Genomic DNA, 17,756 nt, shown 5'->3' on the forward strand with positions numbered 1-17,756 from the left:
TATGAGGATAATAAAAACCTATCTCAAAATTACTAAAAAGATATTCTTAATACAAAAATTGACAAATTAATAGTTGAAAAATATTAAAAAATAATTAAAGAGTCTATATTCCTACCTACATGTCCGAGCGTTCATTTATCCTGTCAGTCTATATTAATTATTTCTTCTTGTTCTTTTTGAAGAGCCCAAATCTTTTCTTTTTACCTTCCTTCTCACTAGCTTCTTCATCAGTGGAGCCGTTGATTCCGGAATCCTGAGAAGATGAGAATGTAGCTGTGGGAGCTGCTACTGGAGACCCATTATTAGATGAGCCAAATTGATGCATTGGAGGTGGACTCTGAGTGTACTCCTTTGTGTTTTGAGTTTGAGTGTTCTGGTACTGTTGCAACTGTGGTTGGGAGTTACTAGTCTCCATGCCACCATTTTGATATGGTATCGAGTTATGAATTACAGAGTTGGTAGAAATGTCACCAACATTGTCCAACTGAGTGCTGGAACTCATTTGCCTTTGTTGAGATGGGTTACCTAATGCACCACCGTTCATAGGAGCTTCACCTTGTTTCACTGGCTGTGGCATATTCAATCTGGATGACGACTTGTTGTTGATATTGTTTAATGCCAAGTTGCTGTTGGTGTGTCTGAGTCTGTTTTGAATGGCTGGCATGTTAGATGTGCTCAATGAGTTTAATCTGCTCTGGCTTCCATTGTTTCCAACAGAGCTGAAGTTGTTCAGACCCATGCTAGATGCACTTCCTATATTAGGCATATTACTATGTCTATTCTTTCTACTTGTTCTCTTTACATTTTGAGGCATATGGCCTTGCTGAGGCATAAATTGCCCCTGTGTATTCTGTTCAAATGAATTATTGACAAGACCTGCTGAGACCGGATCAACGAAGTTAGACGCAGTAGATTGTTGCTGTGTTGGCATGGCGCCATGAACAGCTCTACTGTTTCTGATGTTAGCAGCCTGTTGTACTTGTGGAAAAGATGGCTTCCTACTATTACCATTCATCATCTGAGGGATGTTTCCTCCACTGTTGCTCATAGGCATTTGTTGTGGTGCAACCATTTGTTGGCCCTTACCCCAAGCTTGACCTTGTTGATGAGGTGGCACTTGGAAAGGCTGTTGCTGCTGTACGGGAAATTGTTGAGGGTTCTGAAGAGCAGGTTGCTTTTGCTGTTGTTGCATTGCAAGTTTTTGAAATTCGATTTCCTTTTCTTGTAATTCTAGTTCCTTTTTGCGTAATTCCAATTCGCGTCTCTTCAAGTCGTCCATGGAATCGTTTGTTGGAGTGAGCTTTTCCTGCGATTCATTTCTGTCGGCCTCTTTACCAGCAAGTGGTTCGGTTGCTTTGTGCACTTCAGGTGAGTTGTAATTAACACCAAACACTGCGATGTCAGCAATATCGTTCAGATTGGGTGTACCTGTCGGTTTGTATTCATCCTGTGCTATATTCTTGATGGCTGGTGCCGCCGTTTGTAATTTCATCTGCTCCATTGCATTGTTGGTTGCATTTAATTTATTTTCGTATTCCTGGATAGCAAGACTAGATTTCTGTTTCTCCTTATTTAGTTCATTTCTCAAGATGTCAAGTTGATTTTGTAGATCACCGGACATCTGAGCGTTCTGGTTTCTTTCCTGCATCAGCGATTGAATTTTCTCGTCCTTGGATTTCACGTCCTGAGTCAATGAGTTTAGCTTCTCGTTCAATTGGGCTTTTTCTTCTATTAAAGCTGCCATCTCGAAATTCGAGCCATCGTTCTGTTGTTGTCTCTCGTCCACCCTCTTGAACCACTTAGACTTCCCTTCGTTTAGTTTTTGGTACTGCGACATGACAGAGTACAAGAACTCCAAATAAGGTGTCTTGATGCCAAAGTCGTCTGCTAACAAGATGATCTGCAGCAGCGACATGTCGATGTTAAGAGGGCCTGAGCGGTGAATGAAGTGGTACACCAAGGCCGGCGTCTCGATTTCGTGCGTGGATAGGCAGTACTGTTCCTTCCAGGACTGAAGGAGGTTAGTCTCGTTGTCCATCGTGTTGTTTAGCTTGGCACCCATGCTCCTAGCCACGGTAATAACTTCTGTAACTAGGCCGGAGATCAGGGGCTTGGCGATGATCTGGTTGTTCAGCTCAGCTGGGTTGGTTTCCTCGAGCATGATCAGCAACGGATCGAAGCATATGCGTGGCATGGCGATGGACCACTGTTTCGACAGGAAGTCGACGGGCGACTTGTTGCACAGGTCCACTGTGTCCTTTGGAAACAGCTTCTGGAACAGTCTCTCGAACGTTTCCAACAGCGCGACGACGTTCTTGGAGTACGAGGAGGACCCGCCCTTGGCGGGCTTGCACTCGCCGAGCCACAGAGAGTTCTTAGTCACGTTGTTCAGCGGGAACTGCTTGTAGCTGTTTGGCGCGACCTGGCGCACGTCGAAGTCCGTGACGATGCTGAAGATATTGGCGTGCGCGGCGTCCATGGACATCTTCACGAAGGGCTCCAGCTGCACAAACCCGCTGCTCTCCAGGAATATCTTCGTGTTCGAGTTCACCAGGTTCTTAAGTTGCGCGGCGACAGAACTCAACTCCTGCAACGACGACGCACTCAGTATGATAAGATCAAACACACCGCTCACGGCCCCGACAAGCTCCCCAACAGAGCGGAAGTGGTGCGCCAGCTCAAACTTGTCGTACCCATACGCAACCGTCTCGATCTCAAACACCGCACTCACACCATCGCTCACATGGTACAGATCAACACTCTTCGCCAACTGGAACCGCGACGCATACAAAAGCGTGTTGGGACTGTCCCCCAACACCAGCACCCTAAGCGACGACATATCGTGTTGTTTCTTTTCTCTCTCAGTTCCCCCTACGGTATCAATTGGTATATCCAGCACTGCCTGCCTTGCCGCCCAGACAGCCCACCGGTACCAGCCCCCCACTGGCCCTTTTTATACTTTTCCCACCAAACCGCCCGCAAAAAGTTCCAAACAAAAATTTTCCAAACTTTACCCGGACATGATACGGGTCTTTTGTCATTTTCCTTGTTGATTTCCTCAGAAACCCGCGCAGGAACCCCCTCAACACAGCATTAATTTCGTGTTTGTTTTGGCCTTCCCTGCAGCGGAGCGCGGAGCACGGAGCGGGACTCTCTGGGACATTATGGGCGTCTGTAGTGATGTGGCCGTTGAGTGTTATAAGGTTTAGCTTACAGCCTGTGCTATATAGACCTAGTATTTAGCTTTTGTTATTCTATGTAGGTTTAGGACTCGTAGTACTCGGAGAACCAGGGGTGGAGCAGGGCCTGCTTGGCGCTGAGGCGCATGTCTGGGTTGAGCTGGAGGAGGCCGTGGAGGAGGTCGATGACGTTGTCGTCGAGGGGTTCCTTGACGTACGGTTGCAGTTCGGCCTTCAGGTCCTTGGGCAGTCTCTGCTGGAAGTTCGGGTTGTACTTTGGCAGGGAGGTGACGCCGGGCCAGGTGGTCTCGTTCGGGGTCCCCATCTTGTCGAAGATGAGCTTGAGCTGCTCCTCGTCGTTTGTGCCGGGGAACAGAGGCTTGCCGGTGATCATCTCCGCGAGGATGCACCCGCAGGACCATATGTCGATGGACGTGGAGTACGTGCGCGAGCCCATGAGCACGTCCGGCGCACGGTACCACAGCGTGACCACCTCGCTCGAGAATGTGTTCACGGGGATCCCGAACGCACGCGCCAGCCCGAAGTCGCCCAGCTTCAGCTGCCCGCGCTTCGTGATCAGCAGGTTCTGCGGCTTCAGGTCCCTGTGCAGGATCTTGTTCTCGTGGCAGAACGCCAGCCCCTCCAGCAGCTGCCACTGGAAGTACTTCACCAGGTTCATCTCCAGCCCCCGCGGAGCGTTCCCAACCGTGCGCGAGTCCATGTACTTCTTCAGGTCGTTGTCCATGTACTCAAACACCAGCGTAAGCTTGTTCTCCGTGTGTATCACATCATACAGCCTCACAATGTTGTCGTGCTTAAGCTCCTTCATCAATGAGATCTCCCTGATGGCAGTCGAGGGCGTACCCTCTTCAGAGTCCAGCTTCACTTCCTTCAACGCAACATACACACCAGTGCTCTTGTTCAGACCCTTATATACAGTCGCATACGTACCGTTACCTAGCTTCTCCAACTGCTTAAACTGAGAGGACGACATTGTCTTGCACTGCTCTCAATACCTTCCCTTCCTCTTAGCCAACTTACTCTCCGCTATTCAGCAGTTGCTCTTCCTTTTATCGATCCCGGTCTTCCAGCTCCCTTCTCGCTCCCCATCGTTGTGCAGTACTTTCCAGGGCAAAACTCATCTCTATACAAGTACATGCCTGCACACTGCATTGCATATCGAATCGCTCTCTGAAGACCACATGCAATGCCATATACATCATATCGTGTAGTTACTACCATTGCATTATATTACAGCTGCATAGCAAGCTTTTCTTTCACAACTCATCTTTTTCACGTTTTGTTCACATTTGGCATATATGACTGATAGCGCACTCAAATTTCAACATGCAATTGCCCATGTAATACAGCAGTGTTCCTTAATAAACACCACAGATACAGTTTTATGGTACTTAGCCTTTTGCTGAAGACAATTGAGACTATGAACTGTTGATCATTAAATTATATACACGGTGGTAAATATTTAGAATATAGGCAGAGCTAGCAATGGCAAACTAGAGTACACTCAACCCTACAAAATGAGCAAATGTAGATTCATTGCCATCGAACATGCCAAAGTAAGAGCATCGTTGAACTTCTGGTGCACACCAGTTACGTCTATAGCATTGCCGTTCATATTTCTGCAAGTGGTTGGGAGACCATAGTCGCAGTCCTTTGGTGTCCTTGCCTGTGAACATACAGACACTGTGCGAAGGGGCGCCTACCTCATCTAAAGACCCAATCACGAATATTCTGAACTTCGATAGTGTACCAACACTCGCACATTTATCAGAGAACATGTTAGTTACTGGTGGTGACGACTGTACCTCCAACAGCGTCTATCAAAGGTGAAGCATAGACGTTCATTGAAACTCTAGTATATGTTCGAGTGTATCCACACTAGCTGAACTGGCCGCAATTACTAACATGCTCGGTGAATGAGTTCCTACCCAGGTAACAGTATTTGAAGGCACGCCAGAGTTAGGTTTCAACACAATAAGACCTCGAGAGCCCGTCCTAGCCGTGAAAGTCACAACCATTGTAATTGTCCACCATCTTGATACTGTCGAGCCTAGACCCTGGAAATATAAAAGTCCTCATCGCAATATCCTTCAGCCTTGTCGTCAATTGTAGATGTAATCTGGTGCGCTCGAAGTTGTGGATATCTAATTCTGGTGCCTCTACCCTTGTTCGGACGTATATCATATTAGTAGAATTGTTCATCCATGATAAGCCAGCTGTCGTTGAATGGTTGTAAAGCCATTTAGCATCACCTTTGTGTGGGATGCTCCAGTACAGTACCAAAACCTGGGTTTCCATCAGAATTCTGTACCTCATCACTCTTTCTTTCGAATGAAAGCCATGCATCTATCAGTTTATTCTTAGATAAAGAAGTAAGATTGTTTAATGTTAGTAAGAGCTGGATAAGTCAATCAAGAGTTGAATGCAGGATAATAATATTATCAACTGTTGAACAACCAAACAGCATTAGAGCTGGTCTTCATTACATCAAGAAAGTAATTTGAAGGTCTCAATGCGTGAATTCTCAATAGGTGAAGAAAGCACACTCTCTGTCATTGCTATTTACCACATGCTCATAGGTTCTAGGTGTGAGTCATGAAGCAGTTCATCAAATCTAGGATTGCAAGCAAATTCTCAACTGGATGATGATGTAGTCATCGGTAGGAAAATGGTTTTACTAAAACAGCCAGGGATATAACGGAAATATTTGTGCGAGGATTGCTAAACTAATTGATAGGTAGTAAGTCTTAGCATCTAGCACATGCCAAGGCCAATTGCAGAACTAACAGAGAGAGTTACAGTTATAACTCAAAATTCCTGCTTGCCAACGCTTGTAGGAGTTTGGTAAGGGAGCCACAAGTGGGATGTACAACTTTGCAGCTCATGCTGGGGGGCAGAGGGTGGGAGGAGCAATTGTCTTAGATAATCTGTGGGAAGCGTGAGACAATGGGAAAGCGTGAGATCCCGCGCTCGCTGTGCAGGTAGTTCTCTGTTGATGACGTGAAACGGGTGTGAAAGGAATGCGAGAAATTCCCGAAATTCTGGAATTCCTTTTGCTGCGACATATTCTGTGACTTTAAAGTTTAGACATAGAATGATTTACGGCCTTCCTGGAATGGATTTACATAAACTTTATAGCTTCTCTACAGCGGGTATCTCAGGTCGTTATGATAGGATTACAGGGCGGTCATTTGAGAAATGCCATTGGGAGAGGAAGTTCAGGGTGATAAATTCAAGATGTAACGGGTGAAACTCCAAAAATGAACTCCACAAGTTTGAAATATGAAATGATGGGTGTTCCTACCGCGGTAAGTGTCTGATGTCATGAGAAGAGTTTCGGACGGTGATGGGCTCCACAGAATGCTACTAACAAAAGAGCACTGTTTTTTATATAGCCCCGACACCTTTTCTAAATACCATACTCAATACTGCTGGAGTTGTAGAGGTTTCGTTGTATCCATCCGCTTCACTTCTTAGTTGCCTGTACTTCTTGTAATGAGCGATCCACCTTGTATAATAGGATACTCAATTGTCCATCCTTGGCCGGTTCGCGAATTCCTGGTAACTAGTGCATGTTCGCAGTTTCTTTCATGGCTCTGCAGAGAAGTTGGTGAGTTATTACTGATAAGTAATGCTTTTGGGTCTGTGTCTCTCTGAATCCTCTTGAAGCATCCAGGTATCGAGTGTTGGTATTACGTTAATGTATATTGCCTGACAATTATTAAGCAAGGACAAGTTTTTTTTATGGCTTCCAGTAATTGTATTTAGCGGTGCAGTTGCTGAGATGTGAGATAATCAGTGTCTAGTAATATCTAGAATTCTTGGTGCTAGGATAAGATAAACTAAATATTAATTACTGGCTTTCAGAAAATGTAAGATGATAAATTTAATGTGGATATTGTAGTGATAAATTGCAGATGAGTTTATCTATAGCGTGCTAAATATAAAGTTTCTAACCAACGCTAGCTTGAGTATTGATTGAATAAGTAGTATAATTCATTGGTGTCATCTTGGTCCAGTGTTTCTGTATGGACTCTTACATATGTAACGATTTGACTGAGAGAGTTTTAATATCAAGGCTCTTCAGTGTCTAGTGATAAATGACTGTGATATTTAAAGCACATTTCTTAAACCAAATTTTTACGACCTGCCAAAATGCTACCCGGTTACATATTTAACGATTCTTGGTAAGCGGTCTACTTGAATTTATTTTATTATTGGACCTTATTCAGTATAGTCAAGTTACTAGATGTCAACGACCGCGTCTTGACTTTGACCGATATGAAAATTAGTTGAAATGATAATTGTAAATCAAGTACAGCAGGTTTCCAGTAACTTTCGGGAAATTCCACCCACGTACATTACAGTTATGCTATTGTCTAAGTTCTAATAGTTGTATTGGTAGTAAGCTCGCTAGTAATCACATCAATAATAAGTGGTTTATGGAAAATTGCTTCCCATATAGATAAGTATGAACAAGAGTAAATATGCCATCCATACATTTGAATTCCAAATAACAACAACGGCATTCTAATAATTACCAATTGACTTAGTACCAAGCCTAGTACTCTATTAGAACACAACTAGCAATGGATTGAACTATACATAGATACCAATATCAATAGCACAAGAACGCCAGGTCTGCTTCTAATTTCGGGCACAATGTACCTGATATATACCGCATCCAAAGAGAGTACACGGTATCAAGTATGTATATATTCAGTTTTATCATTGGAAATGAGTGTATATATCACGTGGATCGTAGCACTAACTACGTGAATGTGCGTTCTCCAGTTTTGAAAAAAAAATTGCGACGATGGCGATTCTGCGGTGTCGACGAATGCAGGTGGAAGGCACTTTCATACATAAGAGTTGGGTGAGTTGAAACGTCCTGGGAATCGGTTTGTGTTTCTTGTAGGACAGAACAGAGGATAAACGAGACAGGAACACATAATGCCAATTGATCAAGAGAAACTAGCGAAGTTGCAGAAGATGTCTGCCGGCAACAAGGTCGGTGGTACCAGAAGAAAGCAAGCCAAGAAGACCGGTTCTGGTAGCGCTGGTAACAAGGACGACACCAAGTTGCACAACCAGTTGGCTAAGTTGCACGCTGTCACCATTGACAATGTTGCTGAGGCTAACTTCTTCAAGGACGACGGTAAGGTCTTGCACTTCAACAAGGTCGGTGTCCAAGTTGCTCCACAACACAACACTTCCGTTTTCTACGGTATGGCCCAAGAGAAGAACTTGCAAGAATTGTTCCCAGGTATCATCTCCCAACTTGGTGGTGAGGCTATCCAAGCTTTGTCTCAACTAGCTGCCCAAATGGAGAAGGCCCAAGCTAACGAAAACGCTGGTGAAGCCAAGGACGAAGCCATCCCAGAATTGGTTGAAGGCCAAAGCTTTGATGCCGAAGTTGAGTAAATAACTTAATGACACTTAATTTTTGCAAATACAATTAACATACACATCTAAACCCAATTTTTTTCCTTCTTCTAGTATTCGATATTTAATTAAGAGCACAAGAGAGATAGGAAAAAGCACCTACATATTATAATGAAATAACATTTTTTTCGCACAATAAAATCTGGAATTTCTTTAGAATTTCTACCTGACTTTGTTCTTGTATAGAGACCCTTCATCTGAGTAATAAGCCCGATGTTATTGCCTCTTCATAGCGTTTAGCATGTTACGTACGTCATAATAAGGACTATATTAGGGATATATGGCTCTGTCTATGCAAATAAGCTTGATATAGTACAAAAGAATTATTATATTTTGAACTTATTATGTAATTAATTGTTGTATTAGAAATGTCCAGTCTTCAAATAATCTTTAAGATCCAAATAGTTGGTTTCTATTCTGGGGATTCTCGGTATCTTTACTCTTTTCCACTAATCACAGACTTCTGCCCGTTTTTATGGCTTCATTTATGAGTTCGCTAACTTCCCGACCAGCAGCCTCCATTAGTTTTCTTCTGTTTCTCTTACAAGTCATAGTACCTGAGTGTCGCTTGAGAGCGTCTTTACGTGCAAAACCTTTACCACATTGTGTGCATATATAAGGTAGCACCAGTAAATGTGCTCTCTCGTGTCTCCGCAGATCAGAAGATCTGTTGAATTTGAGCGAGCACTGTGAGCAGTAGTGGTACACAGTGTCTTCTTCGCTCTTGCTTTTATCTTTGGGCTTGGTGCTAGTTTTCTTCACGACTTTATGGCTTTTAGTGCTACTGCCCTCGCTCTTGACTCTCACAGAACGATCACTATCGCCGCTATTCACTGCATTCTTTTCGCTTATCACCGGTGACATGGTGGTTTCCTCTTGTTTTGCCTTGTAAACATCGCTTAGCATCGGCGTCACATGTAAGCTCGCTGTGCTGACCGTAGTCGGTACTGAGCGCTGTTCTACCTCTACTTCATTTGATCTCTGTACCGACCCCCAAGCTGGCTCCTGTTTGATACGCCTTAAAAGCTCTCTTATAGTGGGCTCCACACTCGTTATGCCTAGCGTCGTTGAAACTACGGCATCAGTGGCTCGCTTGTAAAAGAGCAGATCATCTCCCGTAGACATTATTTACCTAAATTTTCTGCACTGCTGATGTTGTAGCCTATATTCAGCGGTTGGAGAGGACTACAAATGCCAATCCAAATATACACTTCTTGACTTGAATCATCGCTTGCAGCTCGTTACACACTTTGAAAGTTTTGTTGCCAAAATTCGATTGGGACTGTGGGCGATGCTTAAGTATGTCGTTTTAAGTGATATGTATAGTCATCGCATAGAGGTCAATATATATTTGGATGTGTAGTGTGTTTAGTGTGTAAGTTTATGGGAGAAAAGGGGGGGCATCATGTTATTTATGGTTATAATTTATATATGGATATATGTCATTGAACGTTGAAGTTGCTCTGGATCAATTTCTTTGTGATCTCGTTGAACCGTTGGATTTCTGTTCCGAGGACGTACTCATTCGATACACTTCCGTCTGTGTTATTGTAGTACTCTGAAGATGGTGGAGCTCCGGTGCTGCCGTTCCAAGGGTCTGTGGGATCGGTGCGGGACATGTTCAGCATCATGCTGGCGCCGAGCGAGGCGGGGGCTGATGTTCCGATGTTGTTCCTCTTGGTGAATGTGAAGGTGGACGTGATGTCGAAAGGCTCTAGGAAGTTATGGAGTGCCAGATCGGACATTGTGGCGGTGTCCTCGTTCATATCATTAGTGAGTTGTATAATTCGTGGGTCTCTTTCGCGCCGAGCGTCTTTCATCTGCTTATACCTGATAGCTTTGTACTGCTCACGGCTGCGACGTATAAGAATTGGTCTTGTGATCGAACAACAGTTTATGATCTCTTCCTCTTTCAAACCAGTGACGTTGGAATAGCAAGTGTATATCTTGTCTCGTATTATAGACCTCTCCGCCTCATCTGTGCCATTATTTGGTACACTCAGCACGAAAGCTGTCACCAGCAACCTCTTCAAGTCGTGCTTCAAAAACTGCATGTAGTTGTACTCGTTGTGACAGCACTCTAAAAACTTGATAATGATGCAGCAAACTTTCTTGAACTGGGCCCTGTTGCCACGTACTCTGATCAAAATCCCTTCAAATATCCTACATAGAGAGGCTAAGTCGTTGCCTGGCGGTGAAGGTTGTAGTAACAAGGAGTATTTCGCAAGCACACTTTTCAAAAACTTGTGGATTAAAAACTTGTTCAACTCCAACTGGGATCGCGCTCCATTTCTCAACGATTTCTCGCCAAACAGACTCTTCACCATCTATTTTTTTGCGGCTATCCTTGTATTTCGTATACTGTTGAAATTATTACTCCTTAGCAGCTTATATGCCTTCAAGTTGCACTTTTGCCACTAAATAACTGTTTATTATAGAAGGGTTGAACCTATAGCCAATTTCTAATTCAACTTATCGAACCCTAGCACATTTAATAGTGTCCCGTTCGCAAGCCGCGCAGAATATATGAAAACTCCACGGTCCAGTCCTCACACGGATCAAGAAACGACTCAGAAAGATCCTCTGAGTTCATGGACTTATAGTCTTCTTATTGCAACTGTCAGCTAGAAGCTCATCGCCTTCGCCATCAAATTTTGAAATTCGAAGATTACTCATTTGACGTTCTCAGTGACTTTACTTCTCGAGGAGAATAAGCTAAAAGTCATCTATATCAAATTCAAGTTGGGTTCACTCATAGCTTGCAAAGGCACAGACACAGGTCAATGATGAGCTTGGCGCTGAGGAGGTCATATGCGCAGCATGCATATCAGAAGACGCTGCATTTGAGCAAGACAAAGTTTCCCAACAGGTCGGTGCTGGCGAACAGTTTGGAGTTGTTGCCCTTGTGTTCTGATCGGGTGTACACTGAACAGCTGGAGCGGTTTAAGAGGGAATTGGGCGCGGTAGAAGGTGAGGATGAGAAGCTGGCTGCTGTGCGAGAGAGGCTTTTTGTGCTGCACGATGGCCCGCCGTATGCGAACGGTGATTTGCACCTAGGCCACGCGCTGAACAAGATATTGAAAGACTTCGTCAACCGGTTTCAATTGAGTCAGGGGAAAACCGTTTACTATCGTCCTGGATGGGATTGCCATGGTTTACCTATTGAGATGAAGGCTTTAAAGGACCTTAGGGATGCAGACAAGATGGACTCCGTCAAGGTTAGGGAGCTGGCCAGGCAACATGCGCTCCGATCGCTGGATAAGCAAAGGGATCAGTTCAAGAAATATGGTATATTGACCGACTGGAGTGATCCATATGTGACCATGGATAAAAGCTTTGAAGTGAATCAGCTCAAGGTCTTCCAAAAGATGTTTAACATGGGTCTGATAAAGAGACAGAACAAACCAGTTTACTGGGGGACAGTGACGAAGACTGCACTTGCTGAAAGTGAACTAGAATACAATGAAAAGCATGTGTCTACAGCAGCTTATGTAAAGTTTCCGTTAACCGCAGATTCCCGTGCGCACCTGCAAGATAAGTTGAAGCTAGAAAATGAACTTCAAAATGATCAGATCTCATGTTTAATATGGACAAGTACACCATGGACATTGTTTTCAAATAGAGCTATTTGCTTCAATGAGAATTTTTCATATTCGTTACTACAACTCGATGGTTCATATGTCATAGTGGAAAATAATCTGATAAATCAATTGGGTTCAGATCACAAAGGTGAGATTTTGAAGACATTTGAGGGAAAGTTACTAAAGGGCCTGTTTTATTACAATCCATTGGTGTCTGATATAGTCGCCAGACCTCTTATTCATGGTGACCATGTCACGGATAATGCTGGTACCGGGTTAGTGCATACAGCCCCAGGTCATGGTCATGACGACTATTTTCTGGGCATTGAAAATGATCTCGAAATTTATTCCCCTGTCGATCATGAAGGTAGATATATTTTAAATGAACTTCCGGATAATTGTAAGGAATTACTTATGGAAGGTGGAACTGGCTTAGGTAGAAAGGTTTTAGATTCTGAAACAACGACTGTAATCTTAGATCTGTTATCTAAAAAGCAAGCTTTGTTAAAGGCACACAAATACACTCATTCGTATCCATATGACTGGAGAGCGAAAACACCTGTAATAATTAGAGCGACGCCTCAGTGGTTCGCTGATCTACACGATGTCAAGGACTTGGCTATAAAAAGTTTAGAGAAAGTCGAATTCTATCCAAAGCGTGGCGAGAATAGATTATCAAGTTTTATCAAGAGTAGGAATGAATGGTGTATTTCGAGACAGAGATCCTGGGGTGTTCCAATACCAGTATTTCACAATAAATCTAATCCAGATAAGGTATTAATTAATGATGAACTCCTAGAATACATCATCACTCGTATATCCAAACATGGAAGTGACTTATGGTTTTCTCCTGAAGATGATATTAGTGACTGGTTTCCAGAGAATTATAGAACTATGGCTAAAGACTTTATTAAAGGTACCGATACTATGGATGTGTGGTTTGACAGTGGTTCAACCTGGAATATAATAAGGGAATTTTACCAAAAGGAACTAGGTCTTTCAACAGTTCCTCAGCCACTAGCTAATGTATATCTGGAAGGGTCAGACCAACATCGTGGTTGGTTTCAGAGTTCCTTATTAACGAAAGTCGCCTGCTCAATGAGTGAAATTGCACCTTACAATGAGGTGATCACTCACGGCTTTACTTTGGATGAAAAGGGTATCAAGATGTCCAAATCAATAGGTAATACCATTTCACCTGAATCCATCATTGAGGGAGATAAGAAGAGGAACCTGCCTGCATTAGGTATTGATGGTTTAAGGTATTTCGTTGCTCAGGCAGATTTTACCACTGATGTAACTGTAGGACCTACAGTTCTGAAACATGTAGCCGAAGCATTGAAGAAATGTAGGTTAACGATGAGGTTTTTGATCAGCAACTTAGAAATATCGAAAAGGTATTCTTTGTTGAATACTTCTGAACTTCGACCAGTAGATAAGTATGTCTTGGCATCGGTTAACAAGCTTCTTGAAGAAACTAAAGAATTATACAAGGTGCATAATTTCTCGAAGGCGCTGGTGGCGTTACAATTCCATATGAACAATGAACTATCCTCCTTTTATTTTGACATCTCCAAGGATTCATTGTACTCTGATTCCATAGAAAGTTTAAAAAGAAGACAAATCCAAACTACGTTGTTTCATATTTACGATGCTTATAGAGCAATGCTGGCACCCATTCTTCCAATTCTTGTTCAGGAATCTTGGAACTTCTTACCCAAACAGTGGCTAAATGGTGATAATGAAGCTGAAGCAGTCACTAGAAAGTGGCCATCTCTAACTGAAATTAATCCAGAGGTTGTAAACGAATTCAAGCAAGTGATACTTCCACTTGTCAAGGAGTACAAATCTAAATTTGCTACGTTGGGTAATCCTTCTATAACAAAACCCTCACAAACTAAAGCTATAATCAATTGTAGCAAATCGACTGGCTACAGTAATGAAGAATTATGTGATGTCTTGCAAACCGCTGAGGTGGACGTTAACATTGGTGATATGCCATCGTCCAACTCAATTACTTTAGATAACGGTACAAGCATATCTATAGAAGTTACGAAAAGTGAAATGCATAAATGTCCTAGATGCTGGAAGCACAATTCCCCAGAAGTTGATAGTTTATGTCACAGGTGTGCTGATTCCATTGCATCTGAATAAAATCACTGTACATAGAAACGAACAATATTCCATAGCTGCTATTAAGAATTATAATGTAAATACTGTAAATATGTATGAATTCATGACTGTATGAAAGCATTCTAACCAACCAATCAGTCTCTTGGCTATCATTAGTTCATAATTATTGACTGGATTATAGTTTTTCCTGGACTTTGGGATGTCTTCTATCCGCAACAAAAACATAAAATCGAGACGAACGTCATGTATAAATGTAATTGTAGTATTAGCATAGGGTTACTACTATCCCAATTCAATATTATACTCCAAACTTTGTAAGTAATAAGATTTGGACCACGCAATGTTTTGGATTAAAACGTCCACTCCATTGAGTAAGGCCACCGATAACATTCTACCTCGGTTTACATATGTTCAGAGAAGTTTGGTCAGGAACAGTATAGTCAAGAGGCCTTTCAGTAAGAATAACCCTGTGTTCAGTGCCGAGACTGACAAGTACAAGGATAAGCTACACAAGATAATCAATAATTCAAGGTTGCTGAGTAGACTGAACAAGAACCCGAGGTTTCATCAATATTTCAATACTGTCTCTGAGACAGGTACGATCACGACACTAACCTCCTTTCTAGTACTACATGAACTTACCGCAATAGTACCGCTGTTCGGGATGTGGTGGGTTATCTACAATCTCGATATACACAACGACCTAGAGCTCCCAGGTTATCTATCTGACCTCCTTGAGCGATGTTCTAAAGCAATTGACAAAATAGTGGGTGACAAGTACGGACAGGACCTCGATAGGCACCGGTTAATCTTGTCTGGAGCAATATCATACACCATTGTCAAGCTACTGTATCCATTGAGGATCATATTGAGCATATGGTGGGCTCCACATTGCGGCCGTTTTATAGTCACGCCCATCAGAAAACTACTGAAATACTTGAAGCCCAAATGAAGGCACAAAAACACCCTTAACGACTTACTCAAATTTATAGACTAATGATAGCCGACCATTCAGAGTGTAACCAGGTCAATTATTACTTTATAACATATCTCAACAGAATGAATATCAAACAAAAACGCTGATTCTGTCGATATTGCGCACCACCACAAACTGATCCACATAACATAGAATATATACCAGGACAATACAACACATTGCACAATATATATAGTTCAGCTTCAATGAGCAACGTGTTCAATATGATGATATTTGTAATATTGTATAGTAATTATTTATCACGTGACCTATCTCTTACAGTCCCCAACTCGCTTCGACCTTCCCGCATGCAGCGAATCAGCAAGTTGGGCATCACTTAAAGTCATAAAGCATAGTTGGGATGAACGACTTTAACATCTTTTATGAGCCGTTACTGGACTACAAGCTAGCAACAACCAGTTGAGCAACATTGGAGTGCGACTACTACTGATATTTTATTTGTTTTCAGGACTTCTAAAACAGAGAACCTCTGCGTGCAAGTCTATCTGTTCTAATAATAACTGGTTAATTTGGGAAGATAATACAACAGCGCTGTACCCAGCATTAAATGGTAATTATACTATAACATTTGGAAAACGGTAATATCATACTTTGAGAGAGAGAGAGACAAAAAATCTTAGTGCTGAGATTATTAGGTTGAGAGTCCTAGGAATATGCAGAACTCCGGAAGGGACCTGTGGCAGAATCAAAGTGGTTACATGTCTTCTTTGCAACAGGGTCTCAATAAGAGCAACATGGTTGGGGCAAGCACTAGCCATGGAAAAACTCCCATGCTCATGGCAAACAATGATGTCTTTACAATAGCGCCTTACAGAACCAGAAAGGACAATGCGCGGGTGTCAGTGTTGGACAAATATGAAATCATCGGATATATAGCAGCAGGTACATATGGTAAAGTCTACAAGGCTAAGAGCAGGCAATCATCTAAGAGCAGTTCTAGTACGGGGTCTGATTCTTTAGCTCAGGATACCAAACCAACCACTGAATTCTCGAATACTAGTAGTCTTCAAAATGCTGGCACATATGGAGATATGATGGGCGCACACGGTCCAAATAGTAATAATATCAGTGCTGGAGGTAACACAAATCCAGAATTATCTACACGCAATAACCCTAATAACCCCAGAGTACCAACTAGCACTATAATATCAGGAGACAAACGAAATAGTGAAAATACAGATAATAGAAGGAAAGCTGAAACTACAATGTATTATGCTATTAAGAAGTTTAAGACAGAAAAGGATGGTATAGAGCAATTACATTACACAGGTATCTCTCAAAGTGCTTGTAGAGAAATGGCATTGTGTCGAGAACTAGACAATAACCACTTAACAAAATTAGTTGAGATTTTTTTACAAAAGAAAAGCATCTATATGGTATATGAATTTGCGGAACATGACCTGTTACAAATCATTCACTTTCACTCACATCCAGAAAAAAGAATGATCCCTCCTAGAATGATACGATCAATTATGTGGCAGATCCTTGATGGAGTATCATATTTACATCAAAACTGGGTACTTCATAGAGACTTGAAACCCGCAAACATTATGGTTACTATGGATGGTGTTGTCAAAATTGGTGATTTAGGTCTAGCGAGAAAATTCTCCAATATGTTACAAACAATGTATACTGGTGATAAGGTGGTCGTTACAATTTGGTATAGAGCCCCAGAACTTTTATTAGGAGCAAGACATTACACCCCTGCTATAGATCTGTGGGCTGTTGGTTGTATATTTGCAGAATTAATAGGTTTACAACCGATATTCAAGGGTGAGGAAGCCAAGATGGATTCTAAAAAGACCGTTCCATTCCAAGCCAACCAACTACAGCGTATTTTAAAAATTCTTGGAACCCCAACCCCAAAATCATGGCCTCATTTACAAAAGTACCCTGAATACGAGCAACTTTCCAAGTTTCCTAAGTATAGAGACAATTTACCAGGCTGGTTCCACTCTGCTGGCGGTCGGGATAAACACGCTCTGAGTTTGTTATATCACCTACTGAACTATAACCCTATTGAAAGAATAGATGCCATAAACGCTCTTGACCATAGCTATTTTACTCATGGTGACATGCCAGTTTGTGAAAATGTCTTTGAAGGTCTGAACTACAAATACCCAGCCAGAAGGATTCACACTAATGATAATGATATTTTGAACTTAGGTTTACATAAACCGAAGGTTCCAGCAAAGGTTGTACAACCGACAATGAATAATAGTACTGCCACTCTTGGTGGTTTAGGTGTAAATAAAAGAATACTTGCAGCAGCAGCTGCAGCAGCTGCAGCTGTTTCTGGTAATTCCTCCTCTCAATCATCAAGAAACATGGAACCAATGAAGAAAAAGAGGAAATGATAGAGCGGCGCGTTTTCATCAATTGCCAGAATCGAGTAAAGGT

General features: G+C 42.3%; 10 protein-coding genes across 10 annotated transcripts; 4 read left to right on the forward strand and 6 right to left on the reverse strand.

Annotated features, from left to right (window-relative positions):
• Window positions 1-157: 157 nt before the first annotated feature.
• On the reverse strand, window positions 158-2,839 carry SVL3 (Svl3p; the record flags this gene model as incomplete). The annotated part of the gene is made up of 1 exon (XM_449309.1): window positions 158-2,839. One exon carries the CDS (start codon window positions 2,837-2,839, stop codon window positions 158-160), a length of 2,682 nt encoding a protein of 893 aa, XP_449309.1.
• A 425-nt stretch (window positions 2,840-3,264) lies between these two features.
• On the reverse strand, window positions 3,265-4,173 carry PHO85 (cyclin-dependent serine/threonine-protein kinase PHO85; the record flags this gene model as incomplete). The annotated part of the gene is made up of 1 exon (XM_449310.1): window positions 3,265-4,173. One exon carries the CDS (start codon window positions 4,171-4,173, stop codon window positions 3,265-3,267), a length of 909 nt encoding a protein of 302 aa, XP_449310.1.
• A 520-nt stretch (window positions 4,174-4,693) lies between these two features.
• On the reverse strand, window positions 4,694-4,978 carry GVI51_L12441 (uncharacterized protein; the record flags this gene model as incomplete). Its single annotated transcript, XM_449311.1, has 1 exon — window positions 4,694-4,978. The coding sequence occupies one exon, from the start codon at window positions 4,976-4,978 to the stop codon at window positions 4,694-4,696; it is 285 nt and encodes a 94-aa protein (XP_449311.1).
• Window positions 4,979-5,195: 217 nt separating this feature from the next.
• Window positions 5,196-5,546, reverse strand: GVI51_L12463 (uncharacterized protein; the record flags this gene model as incomplete). The annotated part of the gene is made up of 1 exon (XM_449312.1): window positions 5,196-5,546. The coding sequence occupies one exon, from the start codon at window positions 5,544-5,546 to the stop codon at window positions 5,196-5,198; it is 351 nt and encodes a 116-aa protein (XP_449312.1).
• A 2,607-nt stretch (window positions 5,547-8,153) lies between these two features.
• EGD1 (Egd1p) lies at window positions 8,154-8,624 on the forward strand (the record flags this gene model as incomplete). The annotated part of the gene is made up of 1 exon (XM_449313.1): window positions 8,154-8,624. One exon carries the CDS (start codon window positions 8,154-8,156, stop codon window positions 8,622-8,624), a length of 471 nt encoding a protein of 156 aa, XP_449313.1.
• A 474-nt stretch (window positions 8,625-9,098) lies between these two features.
• On the reverse strand, window positions 9,099-9,770 carry MET31 (Met31p; the record flags this gene model as incomplete). Its single annotated transcript, XM_449314.1, has 1 exon — window positions 9,099-9,770. The coding sequence occupies one exon, from the start codon at window positions 9,768-9,770 to the stop codon at window positions 9,099-9,101; it is 672 nt and encodes a 223-aa protein (XP_449314.1).
• A 317-nt stretch (window positions 9,771-10,087) lies between these two features.
• Window positions 10,088-10,972, reverse strand: GVI51_L12529 (uncharacterized protein; the record flags this gene model as incomplete). Its single annotated transcript, XM_449315.1, has 1 exon — window positions 10,088-10,972. The coding sequence occupies one exon, from the start codon at window positions 10,970-10,972 to the stop codon at window positions 10,088-10,090; it is 885 nt and encodes a 294-aa protein (XP_449315.1).
• Window positions 10,973-11,428: 456 nt separating this feature from the next.
• On the forward strand, window positions 11,429-14,380 carry ISM1 (isoleucine--tRNA ligase ISM1; the record flags this gene model as incomplete). The annotated part of the gene is made up of 1 exon (XM_449316.2): window positions 11,429-14,380. The coding sequence occupies one exon, from the start codon at window positions 11,429-11,431 to the stop codon at window positions 14,378-14,380; it is 2,952 nt and encodes a 983-aa protein (XP_449316.2).
• A 319-nt stretch (window positions 14,381-14,699) lies between these two features.
• On the forward strand, window positions 14,700-15,311 carry MRX11 (Mrx11p; the record flags this gene model as incomplete). Its single annotated transcript, XM_449317.1, has 1 exon — window positions 14,700-15,311. One exon carries the CDS (start codon window positions 14,700-14,702, stop codon window positions 15,309-15,311), a length of 612 nt encoding a protein of 203 aa, XP_449317.1.
• Window positions 15,312-16,009: 698 nt separating this feature from the next.
• On the forward strand, window positions 16,010-17,713 carry SSN3 (cyclin-dependent serine/threonine protein kinase SSN3; the record flags this gene model as incomplete). The annotated part of the gene is made up of 1 exon (XM_449318.1): window positions 16,010-17,713. One exon carries the CDS (start codon window positions 16,010-16,012, stop codon window positions 17,711-17,713), a length of 1,704 nt encoding a protein of 567 aa, XP_449318.1.
• Between the last annotated feature and the right edge of the window lie 43 nt (window positions 17,714-17,756).

Source organism: Nakaseomyces glabratus, chromosome L (genome assembly GCF_010111755.1).
Source record: "Nakaseomyces glabratus chromosome L, complete sequence".
NCBI lineage: Eukaryota > Fungi > Ascomycota > Saccharomycetes > Saccharomycetales > Saccharomycetaceae > Nakaseomyces > Nakaseomyces glabratus.